At 39.9% G+C, this 14,045-nt stretch overlaps 1 protein-coding gene across 1 annotated transcript in view; it reads right to left on the bottom strand.

The window, feature by feature from the left end:
* Plscr4 (phospholipid scramblase 4) overlaps positions 1-12,733 on the bottom strand; it is a 31,318-nt gene extending 18,585 nt beyond the window's left edge. Inside the window, exons 1-3 of the mRNA XM_005366655.3 lie at positions 12,317-12,733; positions 2,461-2,488; positions 1,113-1,223 (exon numbers count right to left, since the gene is read on the bottom strand). Of these exons, the coding sequence (XP_005366712.1) occupies positions 1,113-1,223; positions 2,461-2,467 (118 nt within the window). The 5' untranslated portion in view covers positions 2,468-2,488; positions 12,317-12,733. The remainder of the gene's footprint in view (positions 1-1,112; positions 1,224-2,460; positions 2,489-12,316) is intronic.
* Positions 12,734-14,045: the final 1,312 nt, after the last annotated feature.

Genomic DNA, 14,045 nt, shown 5'->3' with positions numbered 1-14,045 from the left:
TAACTATGTAGCCTCCTCCTATCTTCATGCAAGCAATGCTAACCATACTCTGGGACATACACACACGCGCGCACACACACACACACACACAAATGCACGCACAAACACGTGAACACACACACCAGATAGAGACCGAGAGAAGGTCAGAGGGAGACACCCACAGACACAGAAAAGATGAGACTGAGACGCACACATACGGAGAAGGGTGAGAGAGATACCAAAGTAGGACGGGACTTCCAGGGACACAAAAAGAAGATGGAGGGGTGACAAAGTACCACAGATGAAAGCTACTGAGATTCACCATAATTCACCGGATCCACATGTGTGGAACTGTCAACCACTTTTGAAGGATATGGCCTAGCCACTAGATGGCGATCACAGTGACTTTTTCCTGTAGGGACAGTTCATCAGCAGTGTATTTTCAACATTTTCAACCTACCTATTTAATTTGAAGGCTGCCTCCTGGGACTGAACAGGGCCTTCATTTGCTAGACAAGACTCTAAATCCCCAGTCTCACCTATTTCTGATATAGAGGAAAGCAAGTATTTCCCATAGTGACCAATTTTAACCAATGTTTACTTCTTGGAAATGGTATAGTTACTTCCTAATGTCACTATACTATCTAAAATTTACTCTAGTACTGTGAGAACCCCTCCTCCTGAGTCTCCACCAATAGTCTTAAGACACAAAAATCTATGCCAGTGCCTTAATCACTGCTCATAGCTATGACTTTCTACGTCTCTGCCCCCTCCTGCCATTTACCAGAGCTTCATAAACACTTGTGTAACTTTATCAAATTATATACAACAAAGCCTGCTTTATTCAATCGCAGCTACCCTTCAATCCCTGGTAGGGTCCGACAGCAGCATCCTCTGGTTTCCACCATGCCCTCTTCATCTGTCCACTAGGAACGTAGAGAATGCTATCCTTACTTTGACAACTTCCTTCCTTGGTGCTTCCACAGCACAGCCTGTGATCACAGGAATAAATGAAAAGTGATACTCTTTCAACATTCGGTACATATTTGCTGAATCAGATGTTTACTGAGAAAGTAACCTTCACTGTCGCTATGGTGTTCGGGAGGAGGGTTATTCTTAAAACTTTACCTTACCTGGCACAAAATGAGAATTGTAATCAGGAGGGGCATCGGGCACTGCAGTTGGTGATATTATCTGCTTTTCCATCTCTCCTGTAGGCTGCTCAGGGTCTGTGGGGACCACACCTTGAGGAAGAGAGGAACAACCCACACAGTAAGTGATAGCATGATTGTAAAATGTACTCTTTTCCTCTTACAAGTACCAGCCAATACACTCATATTTCTTAGGAAAAATATCTATTTATAAGTTTCATAAATTTTACATTGACCATAGTTTAGAAAATGAGGCCAAGCATCAGCCTGAGCTTTCCTGTTCCTGCTTCAGCTGACCTTCTGCTGACTCCTGCATGTAGTTAGTCCGTCACAGACAATCGTGATTCACTCTCTTATTATGTGGGAAACACTGGAAATAGAAAGCTGATTCTTCATAGTCTTTTGGGAATACGGTGTCTAAGTTCAAAACATTAAATAAATAAATTCTCACTCGCTAAGAATCTAATATAGTCATAAACACATCAGTCAGAGTTGGTACAGCCCACACCTGTAACAGCCCACATTCTTATTGTATTTTTCCAAAAGCCACTTGGTCACAGTGTCCCGGTGGTTGCTGCAAGGGTAATAAAGAAGCCAGTTCATGGTGTTATAATTTGCTCTCTTGATATTAAAGGAAATCCGTACTTGATTCACTATAAGGACGGGGAGTCTCAATTTTATAAACAACTGATTGAATTTTACATCAGAGGAAACAAAAGACTGTAGCTGTGATGTTTCTCTTCTTATACCCAACAAGGAGAGCCAACATTTCGCTCTCCCACATCCAAATCAAAGGCCACAGCTCTTTCTGTCTGCATTTGCTCTCCCATTTTTCTTTTGTTTCACTTGAGTTATTCTCAACATTTCAAGACCTTTCAGGTCTGTGTGCAAACACGAGCTGCTTTTACTCCTCTTCCAGAGGGTTATATGTACAAAGAACGTCCACACAAATATACTGAAATGCTAACTAGTTAAATATTTCAGAATAAAATAGACCTCTTCAAAGAAAACAATCACATAATTCACATGTGAAACAAAACATTAAAAACTAGTAAAAGTAAAAGGGCTGGAGTGAGGGCTCAGCAGTTGAGTCCTTATTGCTTTTACAACCCTCATTTTGCTTTTTCCAGGTTCAGATCCCAGCAACCATACTAGGCTGCTCACAACTGTCTGTAGCACCAGCTTAATGGGGATCAGATACATATGGCCTCCATGAGCATCAGAACTCACATGTGTAAACCCAAACACACGCACACACACACACACACACACACACACACACACACCTTAAAATAATAAAATAACTCTTAAGAAATTAATAAAATTGTACCTGACATTTTTATGAATTCCAATTAAACCTGAAAAATAAAATACGTTAATGAATTTATGTATACAAATACAATATATGTGTACAACAACAGAGATAGCAGAAAATTTACAAATTCATAGAAACCAAACAACTCACTACTGAGTGAAAAATTGGTCAAGAGAGAAATAAAGAAGAAAATTTAAAACGTTTTATAATTGAATGAAAATGAAAACACAACGTATCCAAACCTATGGGGCACAATGAAGGCAGTTCCAAAAAGCAAGGTTCTAGCACTAAGTGGTTACATTAAAAAAACAAGAAGAAAGAAGAACAGGAAGGGAGGGAGGGAGGGAGGGAGGAAAGAAAGAAGAATAGATAAAGCAAACAAACAAACCAACCCTGGAAAACTGCATAATAATAACTTAGTGACACACCTACATACTCTAGGAAAAAGCAAGGAAGAAATAGTACCACCAGAAAGAGTAGAACGTAAGAAATAAGTCCAAGGCTGAAATCCATGACTTGAAATAAACAGGAAAAAAATACAAACTACAAATGAAGTGAAGATTTGAACTTTTGGGAAGATTAACGAGAGTCACAAATCAGTAGCCATATTAATTAAACTGGAAATGAAAAGGGGGATTGCAGCAGAAACTGAAGCAATTCAGAGCATTTATACAGACACATTTTAAAAATCTGTATCCTTTCAAACTAGAATACCTCAATAAAAAGAGTGAGTTTCTTGATGTATATAACCTACCAAAGTTAAGTCAAGATGAAGTAAACAATTTAAACAGATCCATAACCCCTAGTGAAATAGAACCAGTAATTAAAAATTCCCTAGTCAAATCAAAAATGAACCCCCCCCCCACAAAATCAAGGCCAGACTGATTCAGTGTAGAATAAAATTGTACCAGACCCTCAAAGAACACATTATTCCCCCCAAAAAATATAAACTGAAGGAACACTTCGTAAATATTTTTATGAAGCTATTGCTATCTTGATATTTAAGCACACAAAGACCTGGAAAAATAAAGAAATAAAAATATAGACCAATATTCCCTACACATACAAATAGAAAAATTTTCATAAAATACTTGCATATAGAATTCAAGAAGATATCAGCAAGATTGCCCACAATGACCAAAATGGCTTTAGCTCAGAGATTCAGGGTGGCTCAGCATACATCCTTGCAAGGCAGCTTCTACTTCAAATGACACCTGGCAACAGCAGAATGCCTATTCAATACCACACATTCTAACCTAATATAATTTACTTGTTTTTATTTTTTGTGCACTGATGTTTTGCCTGCATATATGTCTGTGTAAAGGTGTCAGAACTAGAGAAAATCCTTAGCAAATTTGTATTATTATCAATTCACTAGTAAATTAGGCATGGGTAGAATTACTATTTAAAATTCTCTGTCACTCCATCACTCAGCATGTACTCTTAAACAACCGCCAGACTATGCTGGGTTTGGGGAAAAGACTTAACCTCTCCCAGAGGCTTATGTTCTAGCAGATAGAATTGTAAGCTTAGGAAGGAACATGCACCTAGCTGTAGGCAAACAATTAACAAATGTTGGCTAATACAATTTGTTTACTAAGCAGTATATTTTACAAAGAAAAAAAAGCTAGCTACAAATCAAAAGGTCTCTGAGATTTCATCTTATACAGGTCATAATGACTAAGATCAAAAACACAAGCGACAGCTCATTTTGGAGAGGATATAGAGTAAGGGGAACACTCCTCCACTGCTGGTGGGCAGACAAACCTGTACAGTATGGAAATCAGTATGGTGGCTTCTCAGAAAATTGGGTATCAATCTATCTCAAGACCCATGAATTGGGGGTGGAACAGAAGGGGTTGGGGGGATATGAGAGGGAAAAAGGGAGGAGAAACTGTGGCTGGGATGTAAAATAAATAAATAAGTAAATTTATTTATTTTTTTTATAAAACCTTAGCTACATTAAAGCCCTACCTCTTTTAGAGACAAGGTCTCTCTAGGCAGCCTAGGATACCCTAGATTTCACAGTGTATCCCAGGTTGTCCTTGAACTCACGGAGAACGTCTTGCCTTTGTTTCCCAAATTCTGGGATTACAGTACTGAGTCACTTTACTAAGCTCATTGCATTTTCAACACCATTGTTCTTGGACTAGAGAATCAACTACATGCGTTCGCATAGTACTCACAGTTGAAACCTAAGTGTTGTAGGCATCTAAGTGATAGTATTCTCGTGTGGGAGTCATATTACATTCAGTGAATATGAAAAGAGAATATCAAAATTAACAAAATTAGAACTAAAAAGAGGGACATAACAACAGACACTGAGAGAATCATAAGGACATGCTTTAGAAACCTGTACTCCATCAAACTGGAAAATCTAAAAGAAATGGGTAATTTTCTCTATACCATTTACCAAAGTTATATCAAAATCAGATAAACAAATTAAATAGACCTGTAACCCCTAGTAAAAGAGAAACAGTCATTAAAAGTCTATCAATCAAAAAAAAGAGAAAAGCTTAAATAGAATATGCAGGTCTCTTCCTATGCTCATATTTAGCTTCATATGTCACAAGGATCCAAGACAGTTGAATATGTTATTGTTTTAACAGTTCTCAGGAAGTGTCTGGGCCTTATTTAAAAAAGGAAGCTCTGTTAGGCCTTAAGTTAAGTGCATTAAGGGCATTTACTAGGTCTTTAAAAAGATATCCCTAATTGGTCTTAAAAAGGGAAGTTTGCTAGGGCTTGCTGCCATCCGAATTATTATTTTCTTTCACTTCCATTGAAAGCGATAGTTATTAAACTTTTGTTATATATGCAGTTTAGTGCTAGATAGCAACAAGCCAATGTGGTTGGTTTTGTTCTGGGTTCTAAACCCTGTCTCAGTGACAGGTTTATTCTTGTTATACATGGTGACCCCTCAGATCACACTGGAGGTTACATAGGGGGGTGACTCAAGATGTAGTCTGGTCATGCCAGAAAGACACATCACATGTTTAGAGGGTTAGAATGTTCCTATTTGACTGACTGCTAGGGAGGTGGGGGACTAGGTGGCTGGACTTAGTCCAACTCAAAGCCAAGGATTTTAGCTCTCATGCCTAAGTACTGAAACCCCAATATAAGCTGAGCACTGAGACTCAAGTCAGCTTCTTAGCTAGTAAATCCCGAAGTGTCAGGAAAGCAATCACTGCAATTCCACTGGGTGAAGAGGTGAAGGTTTTGCTTAGGGCAACAATCCAACCTTTACACACACCCTATATGTGTAAGTGAAGACCGTAAAAGAGGCGTGGCGGTTGTGCGGAGGTCAGAGAAAAACTTTCAAAAGTCAGTGCCTTCTTCTACAGTGTGTGTTCCAGGGACTGAAGTCAGGTCCTCAGGTTCAGCAGAAAGCACTCAAACTCACTGAACCATTTGCCAGCCCCTCCCTCATGTGTGTTTTATTTATCTAATTTTGATTCGTGTTCTTAGAATAAATCTTTACTCACCTGTAGAGGGCTGTCCTGAGTCCTGTGAGTTGTTACAGAAAAGGACACCCCTGAAGGGGTGAGGGGACTCATGAGACTGTCAAGAGTGTTGTAAGTGATCTGGAATCCTCGAACTCGTGTCAAATGCCTGATGGGAGGGAAGTCTTGTGGGCTGTGAAAGTGCAGAGTCGGTATTGACTCTGGGTAGTCAATGTCAGAACTAAATTGAAATCAGTACCCAGATAACTGAAAAGGTTACTAGCCCACTTTGACTATAGGGATATAATCAGGAACACAGGGCAAGAAACTTCTAGTTTGTTTCTGGTACTCCTGGTTTCATATTATTTCAGAGTAGCCTGAAATATGGGGGCAGACACTTGGTTGTCATCAGAGCTTGCATGCCTTGTGGTTCTGGTTTGGACAGGCAAGGGTTACTCTAGAGAACTCCCAATAATGTTTCCCAGAACCTAACAAAGACCTGGAGAACTAAACAAGATAGAACAGTGGCCAGTGTGAGACTGAGTGCTGGGTTACGTCCACTCAAGAGCTAGCTGAAAGTCACAGAAAATAAAGCTGGCATTGAAGCCACACACTCAGAAGCTGGCCAGGGAGACAGACCTCTCAAACCAAGTGCATGAACTGCCTGGCAAAAGAGAGACTGCTGACTTTCTCCCTGGAGTTTAATAAGACTCGGATTGTCCTAAATCATACTCAAAATATCCAGGGAACAACACAAAATTATAGCACAAAAAGATCCAGACAAGGTCAACTTCTAGAAAATAATATCAAAATATGTTAATGCTGGTGTGATATCAATGTTGACTTTCCTGAAAAATAATATAGGTATTTTTTTTTCCTGATTTTCAAGACAGGGTTTCTCCATAGCTTTGGTTCCTGTCCTGGAACTAGCTCTTGTAGAGCAGGCTGGCCTCGAACTCACAGAGATCCTCCTGCCTCTGCCTCCTGAGTGCTGGGATTAAAGGTGTGCGCCACCACTGCCCAGCTTAATATAGGTATTTTCAAAATGCTCCAGAGCCTAGAGATGGCTCTCTCAGTGAAGGAGCTTGCCACACAAACATGATAACCTGAGTTTGAGTTCCAGAACCCACACAAAGGTGGCAGAAGAAACTGACTCGACAAGGTTACCCTTTGGTCTCCACATGTGTGCCCTGGGCACAGGATCCCCCCCCACCATCACACACACATAAACACACATAGTGTACAAAGATGCTAAAACATTTAAAAATGGTCCAGAAAGTCTGTAAAGACTGAAAGTCTCAGCAAAGAAATGAAAGATATGAAAGAGTAGACATAAGTTTTAGAACCAAGATAATACAAAAAAAACCCAAAATTTAAACATAATAGGATGAAATCAATAATCAAATGGAGAATGTGAAAAAGGTACTAACTTAATAGCCAGTCAGTGAATGAAAATTATCCAGCCAAACAGAGAAACTATAAGAAAAAGAAACCAACAGACCCATTATAGAAAAAGAAATGATCATGACCAAAGGTGGAACTCAACGGTAGAATGAATTCTCAAGGTGGGTGAGGTCCTGAATTTGAGCCCTGCCCTGCACCATGGCAGTTTTGCCTATTTGTTTTCTAAATGTCATATTATAATATCCTTACTACAGAAAACACACACACACACACACACACACACACACACACACACACACACACACGGAGAGAGTTTAGCTCAACTAAATGACACAGGCCTTCCTAGAAAGACACACCACTAATGGCGACTTGGTAAAAGTAGAAAACCTAAACAGAATCACAGTGAAACAATGAGTCAGCATTGAAGAATCTTCCCACATTGAAGGATCTTGGGAAACCAAGAATGCAGGACTCATCTGATAAACCACAAAGTTCCTTAAAAAAAAAAAATGAATGAATGCCAAGCTTTTACAAATCTCCCAGAAGAATGATTGCATCCCAATTATCTTGGTCAACTCAGAGTGACCCTCCTATAACCAAACTCAGAAACTATGAAAAGAGAGCTATATTAACACCGTTTAAGCACTTAGACCTTCAAAGTCAACAAAACACTACAGAACAAACTCTAGCCATATCACTATGTGTACACTATAACCAAGTGGGATTTATCTCAACAACTATACAGATTTTATTTAATTGAATATATTTCCTTATTACATTTTCTTAAAAATTTTATTCATATATATTCTTTTTATAACAAGAAATATAATTTTAATATAAAAATCAGCAGCTGTACCATATTATTAAAATGAAAAGCAAAACTTCATTCAATCTCAATAGAGCCCTGAAAAACTTCTAAAGGATCCAATTTTCTTTTTTGGTTAAAAATGTATAAAGCCAACCATTCAAAACCTAGAAAGAGAACAGCATCCTTATTTTCTGAAAAATAATCCAGACTGGAAGCAAGCTGTAACCTGCATGACGGCTGATACTGTCGCATGCTGGCAGGGAGAGCACCTCACAACAAAACATAAACTAAGAATCCGTGGAAGCATAGACACAAATGGCTTTGCAAGAACCATAAAATGTTTACAGCACAATCTGTAATATCACAATCTAGGTTGTCAAAATACAAAAAGGAGAAAATATGTCAAAAATAAACCCCATTTCTTCTTTACATTATCTACAATTGGTATATTATAGTCTAAACTTAAAAGAAAACAAATGGAAAACAAAGCTGCCAATGTATTCCTTCACAGTGAATTCCTAAAGAAGTAATCCTTAGAGTTTACCAGACAGGAAAGTCGAAAGCATACCCCTCATATAACTTTCTCCATCGATCTTACGCCAGTTTCATGGCTTCTGGGGTGTGAAGTGTTGGTCATTTGATGGGTTTCTCTGTGATGAGAGAAATAGTAGTGGAGGGACTGGATGCTGAGTCGATAAGAATCATTACAGGGCCCAGGCAGCACATCCCACAGTTCTGTAGTGGAAGAGGTGCTCGTGTGGGGGCTGGAGCTGAGAAATTATCCAACGCAGGCAGTGTAGATAGGGGTTTCTTTTTATTGTCAAGATAAAGGTGGGCAAGAGTTGTGCTGCTTAGTCTGTTTGAGGGACCCCTGGCAGTGGGTCCCTGGTGCATGAGTTTTTTGGAGCCCATTCCCTATGGTGGAATGCCTTGCTCTGCCTTGATGCAAGGGAGAGGGGCTTGATCCTGCCTTAACTTAATGTGCCAGGATTTGTTGACTCCCCACGGGAGGCCTTATCCTTTTGGAGGAGTACGGAATGGGGGGTGGGATGGGGGGAGGTGAGGGGCTAGAGGAGTTGTGGGAGGGGAACAGTGGTTGGTATGTAAAATGAATAAAAATAAAAATAAAGAAAGTAAAGGCAAAAAAGATGATTTGTTCTTTTCATTTTTGCTTTCAAATTGGGGAGTGTTTTTATTATACACAGTGTACAGAAATATTCTCACTACATTTATATAGAACATTGTATTACGCCCTTTTACATAAGGATCAAAACCTAGCTTAGTGCACTCTCAGGAGTGTTGCCAAGTCGTGACTGCATTGTCTTCTGGCTGGTAAACAGAAAGGCACGTGGCTTACTTTAGAAAACCTTGAGCTGGGCGGTGGTGGTGCATGCCTTTAATCCCAGCACTTGGGAGGCAGAGGCAGGCGGATCTCTGTGAGTTCGAGACCAGCCTGGTCTACAAGAGCTAGTTCCAGGACAGGAACCAAAGCCACAGAGAAACCCTGTCTCGAAAAACAAAAAAACAAAAACAAAAACAAAAAAACAAACAAACAAAAAAAGAAAACCTTGAAAAGCTACTTGTGCTAAAGAGACCTTTTAAAGCATACACGATCTGAAAGCACTTACACAAGCAGTTAAGCAATTGCATAAAACAAATTCACTCCCCATTTCTCATCTGTATATTGAACTTTTTGTGATTCACCTATATGTATTTCTGTGTAGTTTTGTGTATATAATATATATTGTGTATGTGAGTGTGGGTGTGCGGTTTATCTTTTAGTAGAGAGGAGTATCTTCCATATTTTGTCTTAGTAAAATGTCTATTCTCATTTTATAGAACTATTCTCATTTAATAACTGAATGTATTTGACTGACTGGAGGCTTAACAGTGAAATTTTAAATTATTTCAAAATTTATTCTATAACAAACAATTGTGAAACAAGCTTATGTAGACAACTCTGTATATCAATGTCTTAAATTCAGAAGTAAAATATTTGTGCGCTTTAAACACTGTTAAATTGATATCCAAAGACTTTAAACTAATTCACACGCTGGATGAAAAATGGACAATCTTCCACAGTTTTTGTTGTTGTCAATCTTGAGGAAAAGAAAATTTGGCTTCATTTCCCAGGTATCTTGTAATGGAGGAGGGTGAGTAGCTTTAATTGCATATGGAAGTCATTTCCACCTCCACTGCAGGAAATGTCTCATTTGTCATTTGCTCATTTTCTATTTATTAATTTTCATTTCTTTGTCATTTATAGGAAGGGTATTAACATTTTATTTCACATTAAAACTTTTTCCTAAAGTTTTTATTTTTCTCATTCATTGGTTTGACTTTTGCTTCTTAGGATATTTTCCTTCCTTCTTCTTCTTTTTTTTTTTTTTTTTGGTTTTTCGAGACAGGGTTTCTCTGTGGCTTTGGAGCCTGTCCTGGAACTAGCTCTGTAGAACAGGCTGGTCTCAAACTCACAGAGATCCGCCTGCCTCTGCCTCCCGAGTGCTGGGATTAAAGGCGTGCGCCACCATCGCCCGGCTTGATATTTTCCTTCTTAAGTAACACTATATCTATGTATTTAGTCCAGAAGAATATGTACCTATTAAGGTGGGGTTTAGCACAGTGTTGGTGAAATATATATAAGAAATATGAACTCGCCTTTATTTTCTGCCTTTGGTAACACTAATGAGTATGATACTCGATATACAAAAATTTTGTGTTTTTTTTTCCCTTTGTAATAAACATCATAACCTTCAGTATTCTTTAAGAAGAAATCTGAGTTTCCCAAGGGAGTATCTCAAAGAATCTTTAAAAAGAGAAAATGAGAAGAAGAGGAAAATCCTCATGAGAGAAAACACATTTTTTTCCATAGTAAATAAAAGCTACTCCATCCAGAAAAGAAACAGATACATGAATTACAAACCACAGATGCTCTCTACAACGTTATTAATTTTCTTATTATAACGTCAGATTTTCTTTATAAACATGCATACATAAATGCATAAAAGGATACGAACACCTTAAGTAACAATAATTCATTCTGTATTCCAAATGTTCTCAAGGGCTGCAGCGTCCATACAAGCTGTAACTGTGCGTCCACGTGATGCGCATTCTTTTGCTCACTTTGTATTTGAACTAGTACTTTGCCAAACTTCCACATTAAAGCATTAGGTCTTCCCAAGATCTAGTGCTTTAGACTATATATCTTCTATCTCCTGATACAGCATAAAATAGTCTACAAAACTTAAGAGATTTTTTCAATTTTGTGCTATTTTATATTATATTAAAGTCTGTTTTTTTTTCTGTACATTCCAGATTACCTGTAGCTGAGTCTCACATGACATAAAAAAGTGTGATGTTACTAGAAAGTTTACTAAACTTTCTTATTGTCCCCAAATCAGCTGCTCCTTGTGGACATTTAAAGAATGTACATATATTATCCAAAAAGTGGCAGCTTTCTGTCCTCTGTTCTGGTGATGCCATTAGTCCATATAATGTCACAGTGTAACTAATTTAATGGTAATAGCATTGCTTCCTTATCTCCCTGTGACCAGGTGAAGAAAGGTGGAAGTTTTGTGTTTACTTCTGTAGTAGTATCTGGATCCCTGCAGTACCCTGGAAAACAACCTTATTGAATAATGTCTTCATTTGTACGTCTGTTACCGGCTCTACATAAAATACTCTACACAAAAGCACAAGCAAACTGCACATAAAGTTTATACACATTCAGACAATAAATATAAAATTCTAAGTCTCAAAAGGCAAATACTGTACTATGTAAAATAACAGGAGAAACTGGCTGTATCTTGTAACAGCCTCTGCCCATCAAACTTTGCAGTTATCTGAAGACATCTTAACCGGGCAGAGGCCTGGAGACCTTTGAAGCTGGCTGCCACTGGTGTAAGAGGGAAACAACTGGAGAGGGTTGCCCATATAGGGCCCGCACCCACAGGAGTTCATGTCACCAGGGTTACCAGGGTCGAATGACTCTCCCAAGGAGCCTTAACCTGGCGCCCCATTGCCCTATCAGAGCAGGGGTGTACACAGGATCCCAAGGCAGGAAATCCCGCCCCACACCACCACGCCAAAGTTGCGCAACCACCTGCTGCTAAAGTCCTGCCTGGGGCGCTGCCCCGCCTCCACCAATGCCAGGGACCCGACGCCCTCCCGCATCCCGCAAACTTCCCGGGACCCCCGCTCCCCGACGGCCCCCGCTCACCGCCCGCATCTGCAGGCGCCTCCAGCCGCGATCCACTATTCCTCCCCTGGAAGGCAGGAGGTGCAGAGGAGGTGGGGCGATCCACGGCGGGCAGCTGGCGAGGCTCCGGAGAAGGGCTTCCTGAAGGGTGGGGCACCGGCCTCCTGAACCGCAGCCAAGCGCGGGGAAAACATGTTGCGGTCGCCAACGGAGCCCGCAGGGCAGCGCTCCGAATCCGCTCCTCTGCTTTGGGGTTGGCCTCACTGCTCTGATCTGGGAGGAGGAGGGACAGCCAGGAATGGGGTTCTGGTGGGGGCAAGAGCAGGCTTGCTTATGGTTTCTGACTCTAGAAAGAGGGTTAACTGGTTAATTAACGCTCTCGGGCACAAATACTGTATCAGACTAATGTGGGTCAGTCCAATATAGGAAGATGAAGGAAGAGGGTGAACCCAAACGTCCGTTGACCTCACACAAAACCACAGCTGGACACAAACAGATCTGAGAGCTTGGCCTTGCTGTGCTCTGGGAGGAGTTTACAAGGGGCAGGCCCTTGGGAGTGAAGTATTGGAATTTTCCATTTTGCTTCGCACGTGATTTGTCAAAATTGATTTAACAATTAATAATGTTTTGTCAGTAATAGCTGCCAAGAACACGTCTCAAATGAAGAAATGGTATTGGATTGAAAGCATAAAACGGAGAATTTGACATCAAAGTCTTAGCAAAAATTAATGCTTAGCTTTGTTTTAAACTTGTTGAAGGGACCAAGAAATTGAGCTAATGAGTGCTAATATCAGCAGTGGCCACATGAAAGACACCAAAAGTTCCAGATCAAAACATGTCTGTGAAGCATTGTTTGGGATACAAAATAAATATGAGAGCAACCACAAGCCCCTCTCACAGGCCTTGAGCCGCAGGCAGAATGACCAGCAATCATGGGATTCTGATTTTTTTGAGCTTTCAATATGAACCATTCTGTGGGGGAGTGGGTGATTGATACACTGCCATCTGTCTGACTCCCTGCTGCTTCCCGCCAGTGTCTCTTTGAAATCGCGTTTTGGGTTGTTTTTGTGTCGGATTTGCAATTCTTAATGAATAGGGTAGTTTAAATATATTGACTCCCATAGACTCATAGGGAGGGGCACTATTTGGAGGTGTGGCTTTGTTGGAGTAGGTGTGTCACTGTGGGGGTGGGCATGGAGGTCTCCTTTGCTTAAGCTTTGCTCAGTGTGACTCTCAGAAGACTTTCTGCTGCCTGCAGATCAAGGTGTAGAACTCTTAAGCTATCTCTCCAGCACTATGTCTGCCTGCACGCTGCCATTTCCCACTATGGTGAATATGGACTAAACCTCTGAGCTATAGGCCAGTCCCAATTAAATATTTTCCTTTATGAGAGAGTCGCCATGGTCCTGGTGTCTCTTCACAGCAATAAAAACCCTAGCTGGGACAATTCCTATTGGAGTAGTCCAGTAAAATTAAAATTTTAATAATGGTACGTTGCATTTTTCACAATCCTGTGTTTCTGCCCTGATGTTGACATACACATGTTATAAATGGTACAAAATATGAGGTTTACGTCAGCAGTCAATCATTTGTCTTTTGCCAAAACTTAGAGAAAAAAATAAGATAGCATGTATAAATTTCCATAGATGTGATTTCTTGTAATTTGCTGTTTTTGTTTGTTTGCTTGCTTATGTCTTTATTTTCAGTTCTCTTAAGCCTGGAAATGAATTTTTTTTGTAGGGCACAACCA

This window comes from Microtus ochrogaster, unplaced genomic scaffold (assembly GCF_000317375.1).
Source record: "Microtus ochrogaster isolate Prairie Vole_2 unplaced genomic scaffold, MicOch1.0 UNK12, whole genome shotgun sequence".
NCBI classification, from domain to species: Eukaryota; Metazoa; Chordata; class Mammalia; order Rodentia; family Cricetidae; genus Microtus; species Microtus ochrogaster.
The sequence above is the reverse complement of the archived record's forward strand: the minus strand, read 5'-3'. Positions and strand labels throughout refer to the sequence as shown.